Here is an 18,092-nt window from a genome sequence, read left to right as displayed (position 1 = left end):
CTAGTTTAAGTTTGCGCGATTAATATAACTCGAATCCTTCGATATTGATACACCTGCATAAATCCCTCAGATCGAGGACTAGGGTTTACGGGTGAGCAAGGGTATTGATTGTATGACTTACTCGGCCTATACCGAGCTTACGCCGAAGCCTAGGTATATAATACCTAGCCGCCGTACGAGTCCCTGAAGAGCCAGGCGAAACAGTTTGATTCTTTGCAACTGACTGTCGGACTCCTACTCTTCTTGATTTCAATCTGCCTTCCAGCTACTCCCTAACCCTAACCCTTCATTGATTGTTTGCACTCAATCCAACCATGCCTTCCACCGTTGTCTCCATCCAGGCACCTACCGCCAAATACAACGCCGACAACGTGGCGGTTGCGGGCTCTATCGACGAGCTTGCAGCCTGCGTTCCCCGCCCTTTTCAAGCCCACTTTCGCTTGATCTTCAAAGAGTGGTTCGACATCGGCGTGAAAGTCTCACACTGCTCTCACGCTATTGGTTCGCTTAAGGAACACCTCTCTGTCCACACCCTTCCCCCTTCCATTCAAGGTGCGCTAAAGGTGCCAGCAGTTCAAGTGTCTAAAGAGTTCAAGGGAACAGACTCGTGGAACGCATGGGAAGCAAGTCTTATTACCGCCACCTCTGAATACCGTCTCAAGGTACATAAAGAGTGTATCGCGGTCAAGGAACAAGAGCTTAAGCATCTCGAATCCTTGGCCGACGATAAAGCAGCTGAGACTGCAAAAGAACTCACGATTAAGAAGGTCACCGAATCACTCGGCCCTTCTTTTTCAAGTACGGCAAACAAATCGAACGATTATCTCAGAGATGAGACTCGTACGTGCTCGCAACTAGGTGTGACTTGGCTCCGAAGGTCTTTTGGCCTCGGACTGATGAAACATCAAAATGAGCTTGCCGTAAAGCTGAGTAAGCTGAAGCTTAAAGAGGATACGGATACCCACATGAGCAATTATGGGGCAAACGATATCACTCGCGTAGTTGAGCTCGCGGTTGCCAAGGCCTTGAACAAGTCTGGTAAAGCGAAAAGCGCACCTCCGAAAGGTAAGTCCTTTAGTCTCCGCACTAAGGTCTTAACTAATTCAAGAGATAGGTGCCAAAAAGTCCAACCCCAAGCCGAACAAGGCCAAGGGTGGCCCCAAACCAAAGAAACCCCAACCAAACTCAGGGAAGGGAGGAAAAGGAAATGGGAGTGGGAAGAAGAAACCAAAGAAGAATTAGCGGGATTAGATAATCAGCTAGCTTCTCAATCAAAACAATTTCGGTTGAATGATTTGTCTTCTTACCCTCGCACGTGGTTTGAAAAACCCGTAGATATTAGAGCCCAATGGTTACTACCCTATAGTAAACCTGAATATCTTGATAGTATTTCAAGTACTCAATCAGATATATTTCAAGGGCCTAACGTATTTCTCCCAGAAAATATACGGCAAACGCTATCACTAAACGGGAAATTTATTTTACACGATAAAATGAGACCACAACTGGTACGCGAAGCTTGGCTAAAGCTCCAACGATCTATTAGAACTAAATTCTACTTCAAAGATCGACCAGTAAACCCAAGTTATATACCTCAGTTCCATATCAAGCAAGACGATTGGGATCCACCCAAAGCTTCTGATGAATTAGAGAGTGGGTTAATAGAAATCAAACATGCACTGTATAAACAGATCAATGCTTTGCCGAAGTTAACTCCACGCCATAACCCCAATTTGCGAGATTTAAAGCAGTATTTAACCGAGAAGAATTACCTCGTTAAAATAACTGATAAAAATCTGGGCTTAAGCGTTATTTCGCTTGATTGGTATAAGGAACAAGTTGCAATCCACATGAGTAATACGAAAGCGTATACTCTACTAGATTTCATACCTATATCACTTGGTAAACAGCTAGAGGAAATCTATGAATCCCCTTACTTGCCTGCTTCTATTAAGAAGTATATTCGCGCTAGCACGAATGATTTGCCCACGTTCTATGTGATACCTAAGGTACACAAGCACCCGTGGGCCTCTAGACCAATCATCCCAAGCCATAGCTGGATAACGTCGCGGGTAGCGGAAGTAATAGATTACGCTCTACAACCAGAACTTCCTAACTTTCCAAGCGTTTTGACTTCGACACAAGATTTCTTAACAAAGATTAGAAAGGTCGATTCCTTCGACGGGTGCTGGATTGTAACAGGTGACGTTACAGCCATGTATACCAATATAGACCCTTTCCGGGCTATCGATTCGATTAAAACAATAATCGGACGAGCGTCGAAAGGTATTCGGAAGAGTGATTTGACGAAGATGATGGAATTCGTCTTATTAAACAACTTCTTTAAATGCCAAGATAAGATCTATCAACAACGCAGTGGTTTAGCTATGGGCGTCGCTTGCGCTCCGATTTTAGCAAACCTCTATTGTGGATTGTACGAGAAAGGTCGTTTCAAATATCGCAACAACAAGATTAAATTCTACGGTCGCTTTATTGACGATATCTGTCTTATTTATAAAGGCACAGAAAGCGAGCTGAACACCTGGTTAAGCGAATGGAAGCTACCAGGCTTAGATATTACGTGGGAATATTCTAAACATTCAGCTCACTTTCTGGACGTTGAGCTATTAATCGTAAAAGATCGATTGGTCACGAGAATCTACGAGAAAGCACTCAATCGTCATATGTATATTCCCTTCTCCAGTGCTCACCCTCTTGCAACCAAGAGAGCCTTCGTTAAGGCCGAGCGAGTGAGATACAATACAATTTGCACGCGACCTGAGGAAGCGAAAGCGTGCGAACGCAAATTGTATTTGAATCTTTTGAGACGAGGTTATCCTCAAAAGATGCTGAATGAATGGTTTAGCGAGACCCTTAGGGTGATCGAGCGGCCTATCCCTAAGCTAATACTCCCCTCCGAGTATAATCCAGTATGGGAATATATACGTATTGGTCCGCTGAAAGACATCTTACGAAAAATGTCTACCGAGGATTTCGATGATTTGGATAACATCGTAACCTCGCTAAAGCGGGGAGAAGTCTATACGACTCTTTCAATCTCCATAATCTAACGCTATTAAATGCGTATGAGCCGAAAGAAGGAATATAATACTCGAAACGCCGTATTCTTAGCGATTTCTTTTATTATTGAACTCCAGTTTAGGCCTCTGAAAAGAGGTACGAGAGCTGTCTACTCTTGTTAAAAGCGAGGCGCGTTTGTATACTGCCTGAGTAACAAACGGCTCGACGCCCGTGGCGCTGAAAAGCGTTGGTGCGGTGACGTCAGTGACGAGTAGCGAGGGTAGTGATAACGCCCTCGCTAACTAATAGACGCCGGCCATATTATATTTTAATAGATTCCAATACGATCTATCGAGACAGGAATACAGGATAGGAACAAAAAAGGTTAAGGGGCTCTAGGAAAGTGAGAAGTTCAAACCTTTTCCCCACCCTAACCCCTAACCCTAAACCTAACCCAACCCTGACCCTAACCAGAACCCTAACCCGGACCCTGGTTTGAGCTTACCCTACTACATTAGTCAGCCTTGGAAACTTCACGTGGTCGTTGCTTACGGAGACTACCTTGAGAGAAGGGGACTTACGAGAAAGCGAACACCCTTCGGGGTATTTGCGGGACTTTTTCGGAGACCCTCGGAAAGAACCTATTTTAAGGGGTCCCGTTAGCACTACCAAGCAGAACCGTGGAGTCACTCAATACAAGGGGAAAACTGACCTAGGAAAAGAAGTGGAGCTCACGATAGAAACGGCGCAATACCTTCGATGAAAGGAATGAGAAGCGACAATCAAGAATCTTGCCCCTTGCATACTGCTATAGTATACAATAGAAGGGGATATCGGGTCATATATATAGACCGTAGACTTAGTAGCATCGCGTATATACCTTCGCTTATCGTGTCCGGCTACGCCGCAAGGTTTACTCGGAACGTAGAAGTTAAAGTTTTGCACTTTGCTAACTAGGTGCACAGCCTACCTTGGCGAGGTATTTAATAGACTTTATGCGCGCATATATGCGCGCATGCGCGCATATATGCACGCTTATCGTCGTATTAAATATGCGAAACCTTGGAAGGCCGCGCGTCTAGTTTAAGTTTGCGCGATTAATATAACTCGAATCCTTCGATATTGATACACCTGCATAAATCCCTCAGATCGAGGACTAGGGTTTACGGGTGAGCAAGGGTATTGATTGTATGACTTACTCGGCCTATACCGAGCTTACGCCGAAGCCTAGGTATATAATACCTAGCCGCCGTACGAGTCCCTGAAGAGCCAGGCGAAACAGTTTGATTCTTTGCAACTGACTGTCGGACTCCTACTCTTCTTGATTTCAATCTGCCTTCCAGCTACTCCCTAACCCTAACCCTAACCCTAACCTAACCCTAACCCTAAGCATATCGATATCAAGTTCTATTACGTACGCTATAAAGTGGTAAAAAGACGACTCGACTTATAGTATATTCTTAGCAAAAAAAACGTCGCCCACGGTATGACAAAGCTATTGAATAATATAAATCACGCTGCCTTTATACAATTGCTTCGAATGAAGGTGCTAAAGCTATAAAGCTTAGCAAAAGGTGTTTTCTTAGCAAAAAGTGATAAGGGTGTATTATAAAAGATTTTTTCTCCTTTTAGAAATCGTACTTGCTATATTCGATAGAAATTAAATAAATTATGCTTTTAGAAGTGTTTTTACTTTTACTTTATAAAAAAGATATATTAATTTAAATACAATTAAGGTACTGCCGAAAGCTTTTAAGGCCTCGATAAAAAGGTGTGTTACTAAGTAAAGTGTAAGGTAAAAGTATAGTATACGGTGCACGTGCACGTATACGTGCACGCACGAACCTTAGCCTTAGCACGCTCTTACTATAATCTCGCCCTTAATTCTTAGTCTTAAATAATACAAGTTAATCAACCACAACATCAGCAAAGCTTCCTCGTGACCTGGTACTATCATCAGATTAATACCAGCAATAAAAGCTAATTAAAATCTTTTGCGAATCGATTAAAATAAAAAGAAAACTTCTTTTATATAAATTAGATTCGTTTAAGCAGCTAAGAAATCAATAAAAGAGCTTATAATATGCTATAAAAAGTGCGACCGAGCTTTAAAGTATTCGAAGCTAAAGGCTTTTAGAACGAAAGCATTAGCCGATCATTAAAAAACGAACGTTTGCAAACGCGTCGTAAGTAAGCTAAAACAAAAGCTTCGGCAAACTTAATTAAAATCTAAATCTCTTTAACGCAATTTAATACGTTTGTTTTTATTTATAAATTCGATTAATAAATCTAGTAAATCTAATTAATAAATCTAATTAATAAATCTAATTAATAAATTTAATTAGTAAATTTAATTAGTAAATCTAATTAATAAATCTAATTAATAAATCTAATTAGTAAATCTAATTAGTAAATCTAATTAATAAATCGGATTAATAAATTTGATTAATAAATAATAAAACTAATATTAAATAAACATATTTATTACGAAAAACGCTTTCGCATTAAGACTTAAAATCAACATTTCGAAAAAGTATTTTAGATATTATATTATCTATGCGAAGCTCGTTTCGAATAGTTAATAACTCGAATTAGAAATCTCTTTACGAATTATAAAACCTATATCTTAAGCTCTTTAGTGCTTTAATTATTAAGCGAAACTTCGATAATAAGATTTTAAAAATTGATCGCCATCTATTAAATAATTTATTAGCTAATTAAAAACTTAGCATTTTATTAGATTATTAGTTTAGCATTAAGCGCTATTCTTTTATATATATAATCGAAACTGCAATTACAAAAGATTAGCATATAATTTAGCTTATGCTTAGATTTATATACGTTAAGTTTAATTATATAAGAAAAGAATTAGCAAGAATTATTTACGAACGCTTTATTAAATTAAGCTTAATAGAAAAGATAATCGCGATTATAACGGATAACGCATCTTTAAATAATATAATAATAAAAGAGTTGCTTAAATGCGTCGAAAATACGTTTAAGAAAAAGCTTTTTATAAGCTAAGAGATTTTATACGTTCCGTATATAGCTTACGTCTTGCAATTATCTTTTAAAGCGTTGCTCGAACCGCGATTATCGCTAACGAACGAAAGCTTAAAAAAGTATTAAAAAAAAGATTTTGATATAAACGAGCTAAAAGAAGCAAAAAAACGCGATAAACGAAGGATTGCATATATACTTGCGATTATAAGTTTTTTTTTTTAAAAAAAAATATTTATTAATTATATTTACTAATTATTAATCAATGTATTTAAGTTCGAAAGTTTATCAAGTGTATAACGGCTAGCTAATTTCGAAAATCGCAATTTAATAAAACGATAAAAGCTTTTATCGATAATTTAAAGCATCTTTTAACGAAAAGCTTAAAGCTTATTTTAAATATTATTATAAAATAAGATTCTATATTTTATATGCTTAATCGATTTATAACTTTTAATGATATTATTTAAAGATATTATATAAAAATCGATAAAATAAATATTTTCAAATTATTTAATACTTAATAAAAGTAAATCTTATAGCTAATCGATATCTTTCGACCGTTTTACTTTTTAATTATGCACTTAAATAAAAAGCTTAATCTTATTATTTAATACGAATTTTTAATATTCGATAAAATATTCGAACGTTTAAATAAAGCATAAGCACGATTAAAGTTTAAATATATAAAGATTTCGAAAAAAGATTGCAATAATTTTAAATAAATCTTGCAATTAAAAGAAAGCGTTATTAATACTATCGAGAAATTAAATAAGTATTATAAGAAAACGCAAGAGCCGCTAAAAGATATTTTTGCTTTCGCGATAATCTTATATCTTGCTATTAAGCTAAAGACTTTCGACTTAAATTTTTTTTAGCTTTACGAAAGTAAAGATTAGTTTGCAATATATCGAGCGAGATTCGAAAAGCTTTTTAACGAATATTATAAGTTTTTAATATCTATAGCTCAACGTATTAATAATATTAAAGCAATCGATCGTCAACCGATAGCCGTTTTATTATTCCGCGGCAAATTAATGCTAAGTTCTTTTTTATAAGCTTCTTTCGAAAATACAAATTACGAGTCGTCGAAAATGCATAATTATCTTTTAGCTCGTAAGTTTGAAATTTTAATTCAAAACCTTAATTTTATTGATTTTTATTAATTAAGTTTAGCGGTCGACGGACGAAAGATTTTAATTTCTTGGCGAAACCTTAAGCTTCGGTACTTTAATTTAACTCGAATAGCTAAAGATTTTCTATGCATTTCTTTAATTAGTATTTGCGTAAAAAAAGTATTTAATATTGCAAAAGATATTTGCGATTATCGTCGCGGTAATTGATCGCTATTAATAATCGCAAAAGAAATAATTGCTTTATATTTTAAGATATATAATACTCGCTTAAATAAAGCTCGGCATTTATTCGAATCGATTTTAATAAATTATAATAATTTAAATAAAGATTAGCTTAAAAAAAATTCGAATAAAAAGTATAAAAGTTTTAAGAATAGCAAAATCGTTAATTTTAAAGCTTATTTTATTTTGAATATATCTTTGCTTGCGATAATCTTGCGATCGATTAAAACCTTCGAATAATAAGTTTTAAGCAACGAAAAGCTAAGTTAATAATATTAAAAGCTAAAGTGCGAAAATCACGTAAGTTTAAATAATATTGATTTTATAAATATTTATTAATTATATTAAATAAAAAAGAACTTAAATAAGTTTCAAGATATTAATAAAGATATTTCGTTTAAAATGCGATAGCTACGATACGGAACGTTTTTAAATTACGAAAGGCATTTAAAAAGTAAATTAATTTACTTGCGATATTTTTACTTTTTATCGATTTATTAATCGATTTACTAATCGATTTATTAATCGATATATTAACTATTATATAAGATTATATAAAGCGCATTCTTTCGCTTCTTAAAGCAAAGTCGTAGCAAATCGATTATATTTTTTATAAAAAAAACCAAGCAAAATAAATTAATCGAAAGTAGCTACGGATTTACCTTTTAATAAGCAAACTTAAAATGATATAAATTGAAACGTTCTTAATAATATAGAAAACGAAAACGATTTAAAAAATTTAAATTCGAACGGTACGAACGAATCGACTAGCTTTAAACGCTATATAAACCACAAAAATAAAGTGCAACGAAATACGATATTATATAATATACGCTTTTATTTAAATATAAATTCTAACTTAAATATTAGTGTAGTGCTTACTAGCACTAAGATCAGGAGGAGATTCTGTGGATTGAATAAAGCTTGGTATATTTTATTTAAGAAGCTCGTCAGGATCTATGTATATATACCTGGGAGCTTTAGTATGCTAAAGGCGCTATTAAGCGAAGTCATATGATATGTTATATATAGCTTGGGTGAAATTATGCTTGTTCCGCATAATACACCTTTTAAGTTAGCAGCGTAGCTGCTAAGCTGCAAGCAAATAAAAAAAGAAAAAAAAAAGAGTGATTAAGCTTTTTAAACTTAATATAAATAAAAGAGATTATTATCGCAGTTTAAATAAATAAATAGCGATTATTATTATTAATTGAGTATTAATTAAGAATGCAATTCCTTTTTAAGTCGGTTTTATTACGTGGCGGAAGTCTTTAGCGCCGTTTTTATTGCGTTGTTATATAAGTAGAAGCGCGTTCTTTTTTATTATAATAAACATTCAACTTTTATTTATTTATATAATGCTTTTTAAGTAAGTAATTTAGTTTAATAAAATCGTTAAGCGCGGCCGAGGCCGTTTAAAAGTAAGTGCTTTTAATAGATTAATATATTTATGCTAATTATTAAGAGAATCCTTTCTTTGCTTTAGCTATTGCTATTGCTGCAGTTGCGGCGGCTGCGGCGGCTATATTACGCATTCTTACTTTCGAAGCTTCGCTTTTTCTTTTAGATCTTTTTATTAAGCGCTTGCTTATATTAACGACCGTTAAAGCCTTAAAGTGCATTAAATGCATTAATAATAAGATCATATCGAGGTTTAATAAAGACTATTATAATTGCGATACGAGCGTTATTCGCTGTCTTCGGTGTGCTAAAAGTAGCTATAGCAATTGCACCGCTGCTTTTGCCGCTGCTAATACCGCTTTCGATAATTTCGTAAGCGCTAAAGATAATAATGCTATATAAAAAGTTCGCCGGGGTCTTCGAGATGCTATGCGATAATAGCTCGCTTTAGATGCTGCCCTTTTAAGAAGTGCTGCTAGTAGTCCGAGCGGTTTAGCGAATGGAAGTAGAGGTTTTAAAAGTAGTCCCGATGGCCTTGCAGGTTTTGCTTTTGCTCTTAAGACTTTTAATTTGAATATAGCCTTTATTAAATTGAATAGTTTTATAGCAGTAAATCGTAGTCCGGTAACGCGAAGCGCTTCGGGCATATCACTTTTTCGTAAGTCAAGCTTTTTAATTTTCGAAATAATTTAATTTAAGCAGCTCTTTTTAATTAAAACTTCCTTTCGAACTTTATACAAAGGCTTTAATCTGCTGCTATAATAGCTCTTGCGCTTGCGCTAGCCGCCCTTATTGCTCTCGTCGCTTCCGCAGCTTCCGTCGCACTTATTATCGTCGCTCTTTTTGCGTTAATCGTTGCGCTAGCCGCTTTTACGGCGGCGCCCGCCGTTGCTATAACTCTTGCGAAGCGCCGAGCTAAAGTGAAAAGATTATTAAGAGCTTTAATAAATCTTTTATTATAAAAGGCGAAAGATAAAAGCGTATAAGATAAGATAAAATAACGGTTAAGATTGCTAAATAATTGTTTTTTTTTAAATCACGTATAAATAAAAAAAAATAAAATATAATAAGTAAATAGTATATGCGTGCTATTAAAGCTTCTCGATTAACGCGCGAGCGTCTTATAAATTTAAAAGCTTAATAAAGCTTTTAAACTTTTATCGAATCAAATTTTTAATAAGATTATTAGCGTGCATCTTTTTAATAAAAAGATATTAAACTTAAAAGCTCTTTTTAAAGTGCTTTTAGCGCAGCTATATATTATGAATATCGACGTAACGAAGCTTGGTAAAGATACGCTCCTTTTTACTAGTTATAAGCTTGATTATTTATTGATTATTATAATAGATTATTTAAGGCGCCGCAAAACGAAGATGCAGCTCTTTAAAAAACCGTTAAAGCGCTATAATCTCTTTTATTATAAAGGCTATGCTAAGAAGCTCCGTTTCAATAGATAATATAATGATTGTATTTTGCTTTAAAGCTTTTTAAAGGATCGCACTTTCGAAATAAAACATAATATACCTTTAAAAAGATCGCTTTATCTTTTCGTTATCGGCGTAAGAAGCGTTAAAGGCTATTATTAGCTTTGATTTGCTAAACTAGCTATATTAAATATCTTTAAAGCGCGAGCTAAATAAATATCGTAAACATTAGTTTATAGCTCGGAAGTGCTTCGCGCTTAAATTAATATTAAAATGAAAGAGTTAAGAAGCTGCAAAAGCTATATTTAAGCGTAGCATAATCGCTATATATAGCACGGATCTAACCTTTTTTTAGTACTCTTTTACTTGCTTTCGCGAAGTTATCTTTTTATTTTTAATTAAGTTATAAAACGATAATAAAATTGCTAAGCAGCGTTCGTCCGTAAGTTCGAATTTCTTAGCTATTTTTTTAATATACGCGTCGTATATAAGCGTTAGCGTTTTTCGCTAACGGTTTCGAGCGACTTTTATATTAAAAAACTATTTAATATTTTTTATCGCTTCGATCTCGTACGCTTTATTAAGACCGTTAATAATCTCTTGCGCTTTAAAAAGATTAAAGTGATAATATATAACTTAAATATCGTTTACGTAAAACGTTATAAAGATCGTTTTGTTTAGATTCGTAAAAATATACGGTTTCTTATCGAATAGCGTAAGCTTTAATTTGTCGAGTGTGCTTGTAAAGTCGAAATATTATAAAGCTAGCGAGTTTTTAAGTTTATATAAAGCTTTATCGATTTTTACGAGTATATCTTTTTGCTTAAAACCGTTAAAAAAATAATACGTAATTAAGACGCTATCCGTATGTCTTATAGCGTTAATAAAAGCGTTAACGATATCGAATTGCTTTACTTTTAAATTAAATTCGGCTACTATAGCTATTATTATCTTAAACGATTTAGCTGCTAGCGTAATAGCGTAAGTTAAATAAATAATAAATTCGTTTTAAAGGTCGCTTTTAATTATAATCTTCGATCTAAACTTTACGATCTCTTTAAACGAGCTAGTTTTGTATATAAATATTTATTTAAAAAGTATAAGTCTTGATTTAGCTTCGCTTTCGAGAATTACTTTTTAATAGTTCCTTTTTTTTAAATTATTTAGCTTTATAAAAGCTTTGTCCTTGAACTCTTTGCCGTATAAGTATCGTTATAGCTTTTTCTAATAAATAAAAGGTTTTAAATATTTCCGTTTTTGCGGATTAAGCTATTTTAATAATAGCTTAAACGAAATAGCAGCTGCTATAATAGCGTATAATATTTCGTAATCTTTGCTATCTTTGCGCACGAGATCGCTATTAATTTAAAAAGTCGATATAAAATTTAAAACGCGCGAATAGCGGTTCGAATCGGCGAGAGAGTTGTTTAAGAGAAGCTTATTAATACTTGCGTATATCTTCGCGCGTTTTTTAATGCGGCTATTAATAAGTGAAAGCTTTTTATTAAAATCGGAATTTTATTTAAAGTATTTATAGTTTAATTTCTTATTATTAATGCTCGCTTTAAAAGGGTTTAAAGGCTCTTTTTTAATTATTCGATTTAAATCTCCGCCGATTATTAACGTAAAAGCTTTCGTTGGTCGGCTTATAGCTTGGCTTTTCGAACTTGAGCTTTAAATAATAACTTAAGGGTATGATTTGCGCGCTCTTTTATTAAAGCTAGGTTTTTGCTCGTTTACGATGCTCTTTTTTGCTTTTAACAATTTTAAGGCATCTTCGCTTTTGCTTTTAGCTAAAAAGCTAGCGAGACGGTTAACGGTGTAATTCGAATCGTTAAGGTTTATTAGATCGTCTCGTAAAGCAATTGCTTTTAATATAAACGTATTTATAAGGTTTTTAATTAGAGTTAAAGCTTTTAACGTTTATGTATCGCTTAAATTAAATAAGGTCGCATCTTTTAAGCTTTGATTAGATCTTTTTAAGTCAATTTTTATAAAGTTTAACGGCTAGTCACTTTTTATATTAGCTGCATTCGTTTTTTTTAAGCGATCTTTTATAACGTTTTTTATATTAAACAAAGCGTTTTTTGTTTAACTAAAGTCTTTAATATCTTTTAATTTAATAACGATACTTTTAATCTCGTTAATCGATTAGCCGACCGATTTTTTTTCGTCTTTAAAATAAAATTAAGTCTTATCGAACGTTACGTTGCGTATGATAATCATTTTATAAAGCATAAGAATATAGATCTTATATATATTAAAAGCTATATATTTAATTAAGTAGCTTATATATTTTTTCGGTTTGACTTTAAAAGCTTTTTTATTGCGAAAAGCTTTTCGGTTTTTAATTATTAAGTACGCACGGGCGCTATACGCAACCAAACCGTTATAATTTAGTTTTAAATCGGTATCGATCCGTATAAAGATCGCCGGATCGTACTACTTAAAATATTGCTTAAATTAAAGCTATAGCATTTCATTCGAACTTTTTATAAAGCTTTTCGCTTTTAGTATTATATTGTAAAAGTAGATAGCGGCTAATATGGTTTTAAGCTAAAGCTTTTCTAAAAGCTTTGCTTTTACTTTTATTTTAATAAACCGTTTTATCACTTTTTTCTTAGCCTTTTTAGCTCTTTTATTAAGTTCGTAATTAAAAGATAATAAAAGCTTTAACTCGATCTTAACTTTTTTCGCTTATCTTTAATATTCGGTAAAGCCGATTACGTTAATTACGATTATCGAAAAATCGTTATTATAACGCATAATAGCTATTAAAAGATCGTATTTGCGTTTCGTTTATGCTTTAAATTCTTTTAGCACTTTTATAACCGTTAATTATAATTTGTCTTTTAATGTAAAGCCGAATAGCTTTTTATTATATTTATTTTTAATTATTAATAATCATTTGCTTTCGTTAAAACCGTTAAAAAAGTCGAATAGATTTTAAGCGATCTTATAAAATAGCTTAGCTGCTTTATTATTTAACGTGCAGCGAGATATAATTTGTTAAGCGTGCGTAATAGCATATGCTTTATATTTAACCTTAATGATTCTTTTAAGTTTTACTTTTTTAACGTTATAAATCAGCGCTTCGAGCGCTTTTTTGCTTAAATGACCTATTCGTAAATGCTAAAGTATTAATAAATCCTTTTTTAAAGATCGGAAGACATTGCTCTTTTAGAATTTATAGCGTATTTATAAGCGCTTTTAAGTTATAAAGAACATTATTAAGCAAAAGGAGCTACGAATCAATTAAGGCAAAGAATAATTAAATAGCTTGTATTTAAAAAACGTAAAGTTAAATTTCCTTTTCAACTTTTTTAATATAACGCTTTTTTTAACTTTTTCGTAGCGGAAAGTTGCGTTATATTTCGAGTATTATACGCTAGCCTTACTTAAAAGAGCTTCCGAAATAATATTAATATTAAACCTTTTAACGATAGCGACGTTCTTTAATTTTAAATCCTTCGTTTTAATTTTATTTGATCCGTTTAAAGCTCTTTTAAAAACTTTAGTCTTTCGCTCGACGATTAATAAACTATTCGTTTTAGCTTCGATAAAGTCGGTTAAGCGAAAGCGCTAAATTAACTTTAGTATTAAAAGATTTTTATCATTAATAAAGTAAATAGCGCCGCAATTATCGAGAAAAGTACTATTAGATAGCTAATGCTTATTATTAGCCGTATTATAAAGACCGTTAAAAATAAAATTATCAAGCGTGCTAAAAAGCTTAAGATCGATAATAGTTATTAATACTTTTTTAAAGTATTTTAATTTATCGCTATCGTTCGATTGCTTCTTTTTGCTTTTTAAAACGATCTTATCGACTTGAATTTGTGCTTAACCTTCTTTCGTAATCTTTTTTTAAAGCGCTTTAAACTTAAGCTTTTAAAGCTTTTTTTTTATAGCGACGATATCATTTCGATTCGGCTTTGCGAATCTACTTTCGTTAAGACCGTTAAAGCAATAGCGAAAGATCTTGCACTTAATTACGTCTTAGTAATAGTTTCTTTTTTTAAAGCACGAGCATTTAAAACTTTTAGCAAGTCTTTTAAAGCTATCGAAGCGTTTATCGGATTGCTTAAAAGCAATATCGTTAGCTTTATTACTTTCGAAAGTGCTGCGAATCGTTTGATTTTCGAAAGTGGCGAATATATTAAAAAAGTTGGAGTTCGGATTGCTAGTTTTTTTTTCGACTTAGCTTTCGTATTAATTAAGGTAGTCGTAAAAGGTGCGTTTTTAAAGCAATAATAGCTCGTCGTTTCGAATGACTTTTGCGAGCTTTAGCGACGCTTAAATTAATAATTATTTTTCGCTAATAGCTTTTAAAAATGCTTTTATCGCGAGTGTACTCGTCGTTTTATAAAAGTTATTTATCTTCGCTAACTTGTAGATAGCTCGGTGTTTTTTAATTTATACCGTTAAAAAGACGCTTTTTTGCTTAGCTGCTTGCAAAGATTTGTTATAATTTCGTGCTATCGATAGCTTAAAGCTCGAGTCGAATAAACAGTATATTTCTTAAAGCTTTTTTATTAAGAATTAAATAAAAGTATTGTTTTTTTTTAAAGCCGCCAAGATCGCTTTCTCGAGAATAAAGCTTTTAATCGTTTTTTTAATTCAATCTATAATTTAATTGCTTTTATTATTTAAGACCTTTTAATTGTTTATAGCGAAGTTGTATTCCTTTATATTATCGTTATACGCTTTTCGGACGTTTTCGAACTTAGCGTCTTTTAGCTTTAAAGGTCTATTAAGATCGTTTGCAAAAGCTTTTAAGTGTAGTTCTTTTTAAGCCTTTCGTCAACGGTCTTATTTTTAGAATCATTCGTTATTAAGCTCCGTTATTATCTTTATAGCAAACTTCGTTTTTAGTTTAATCTGCTCGATAAAAAAAGCAAGCTCTTTTACGTTAATACGAAGAGCTGCGTATTATTTTATGCTAAAGCGCTTAATAAAGTATTTATAATTCGTAATTTATCTTAAGAAGTCGCTACGATTTATAAAGTTCGTTTTGTTAATTAAAAGAACTTCTTTTACTTTGTCGTCTATTGTTATAGCAGTTGACTTTGTAACTAAAGCTTTTAAAAATTGGTTAAAATTCTTAAAGGTGATAAGTGTTAGTTATAAAAAATAAATATAATTAAAAAAAGATAGATTGCAAAAATAAAAGTTATAGCAAGGTAGCGTTGAAGTGACTTACAGAATCCGCTTTCGATTAATTCGAAGGTTGTTAAAGATTAATTGAATAGCTCGTAAGTGCGAATATAGCTTTTAATTATAATGCTTATTAGCATTAAGATCAAAAGGAGATTTTATAGATTAAATAAAGCTTAGTATATTCTATTTAAAAAGCTCGTCAAGATCTATGTATATGTACCTAGGAGCTTTAGTATGCCAAAGGCGCTATTAAGCGAGGTCACATAACATGTTACATGTAGCTTGGGTGGAACCATGCCTGTTCCGCACAACAATTAGCGATAGCAAATTTATGCGATCAAAACGATTCGAATAATATTTCTTAATAAAATTATTTTAACGCGAAAGAAATATTAAGCCTTAAGCAAAGTGATAAAAAGATAATAAATAAAAAGGAAGCTGATAGAATACCGAACTCGGCTTCGCTATCTTATAGAACCTTAAATGCCGCTTAAACTTCGAAATTTAATATTTCGAAACTTAAAACTCTTTTAATCGTTATTTAAAATCAAAGTAAATCAATTATTATATATAAGTTTAACGATTTTAAATCTAATACTTTTATAAGCGAACGAATTATAAATCTATTATCAACTTTAAAGCGCAAATAAATAAAAGAAAAAGAAAATAATAAAGCGAGATTAGTATAAAATAAAAAAAAAGAAGCTTCTTTTAAAATCAAGCGTTTAATTGCAAAGAGTATCGCTTTTGCTAGGTTTTATAATTAACGACTTTTACTAAATTGCTTTTTTTATATTATTAAGTTTTTATATTTACTTATTTATAATTAATTGCAATAATTAATTAAACTTTTTTTTATCGATATCTTTAGTTTTTTTATTATTATTAATATATTTATATCGACCTTAATTAGCTAGCTAAAAATACCGGTAATAATAATTAAAAGAAAAGTTTACCCGTAAATTATAGTTCACGGGTCAATTAGCATGCTTCGCTTAAAATGTTATATTAATCAAAGGACCTTTAACTTAATTATAAAACCTTTTAGTTAGCTAATGCACGTAATTCTTTTAATTATAAGTATTACTTTTACTAAACTTTAAAAGAGCTAATTCTTTTTATAATTATTAAGTTTTTTAATAAAATTAAGTTATTCGTAAAGCTATATAACCCGTAAATTATAGTTTACGAATAAGTTACGTATAACAGCTTTACGTACGCTACGTATAGCAGCCTTACGTAGGTTACGTATAGCAGCCTTAAGTACGTTAAATATAGCAGCCTTACGTAGGTTACGTATAGCAGCCTTACGTAATTTACGTATAGCAGTACGTTAGGTATAGCAGCCTTACGTAAGTTACGTATAGTAGCCTTACGTAAGTTACGTATAGCAGCCTTAAGTACGTTAAGTATAGTAGCCTTACGTAAGTTACGTATAGCAGCTTTACGTAGTTTACGTATAGCAGCCTTAAGTACGTTAAGTGTAGCAGCCTTACGTAGGTTACGTATAGCAGCCTTACGTAAGTTACGTATAGCAGCCTTAAGTACGTTAAGTATAGCAGCCTTACGTAGGTTACGTATAATAACCTTACGTAAATTACGTATAGCAGCTTTACGTAAGTTACGTATAGCAACCTTAAGTACGTTAATTCTTTTTATGCAGCATTTATTAATTAGATTTATTAATTAGATTTACTAATTAAATTTATTAATTAAATTACGTACGATAAAGCACGTGCTATAGCCGAGCTATAGCCGAGCTAAGCACGTATAGCAAAAGGACGTGCAGCAAGCAAAGTTTCTTTCCGTGCAGCATTTACTAATTAGATTTACTAATTAGATTTACTAATTAGATTTACTAATTAGATTTACTAATTAGATTTACTAATCAAATTACGTACGGTAAAGCACGTGCTATAGCCGAGCTATAGCCGAGCTATAGCCGAGCTAAGCACGTATAGCAAAAGGACGTGCAGCATGCAAGGTTTCTTTTCGTATAGCATTTATTAATTAGATTTATTAATCAAATTTACTAATTAGATTTATTAAGCGAAGCGTTCTTTTTTTGTTCCGCGTCGAGTTCGTATTTTAAATATTATAATTCACTTTTATTGAATCGAAGCATTGCATCGATTATTATTAAGCGACGCGTTATTTTCTTTATTCCGCGTCGATTTATTATTTCAAATATTATAATTCACTTTTAATAAATCGAAGTATTGCATCGATTATTATTAAGCGACGCGTTATTTTCTTTATTTCGCATCGATTTATTATTTTAAATATTATAATTCACTTTTAATAAATCGAGGCATTGCATCGTTATTTTCTTTATTCCGCGTCGATTTATTATTTTAAATATTATAATTCACCTTTAATAAATCGAAGCAATGCTTCGATTACGATTAAGCTACACTTTTATTTTTATATAAATACTCGCTCCCCTTCCGTTTCCTTTTTTTTTTTTCATTATCATTACAATTACATTCCATTTAATTTCTCAACCTTAATACTTAACTTCTCAACCTCAACCTTAATACTCAACTTCTTAACTTTAACTTCAACACTTAACTTCTCAACCTTAACACTCAACTTCTTAACTTTAATACTCAACTTCTTAACCAACTTTAACACTTAACTACAATTATATTCAACTTAAGTAATTATTTTCCTTTTAATTCCTTGCTTTTTGATTCTTTGCTTTAAGCTAATTATTTTCTTTATTTAG

General features: G+C 32.2%; 1 protein-coding gene across 1 annotated transcript; it reads left to right on the top strand.

The window, feature by feature from the left end:
• Positions 1 to 314: 314 nt before the first annotated feature.
• Positions 315 to 1,242, top strand: L3040_005080 (uncharacterized protein; the record flags this gene model as incomplete). The annotated part of the gene is made up of 2 exons (XM_066156446.1): positions 315 to 1,065; positions 1,115 to 1,242. The coding sequence occupies 2 exons, from the start codon at positions 315 to 317 to the stop codon at positions 1,240 to 1,242; spliced, it is 879 nt and encodes a 292-aa protein (XP_066011849.1).
• Positions 1,243 to 18,092: the final 16,850 nt, after the last annotated feature.

This window comes from Drepanopeziza brunnea, assembly GCF_022702325.1.
Source record: "Drepanopeziza brunnea f. sp. 'multigermtubi' strain 214-2 chromosome Unknown ctg7, whole genome shotgun sequence".
NCBI lineage: Eukaryota > Fungi > Ascomycota > Leotiomycetes > Helotiales > Drepanopezizaceae > Drepanopeziza > Drepanopeziza brunnea.
The sequence above is the reverse complement of the archived record's forward strand: the minus strand, read 5'-3'. Positions and strand labels throughout refer to the sequence as shown.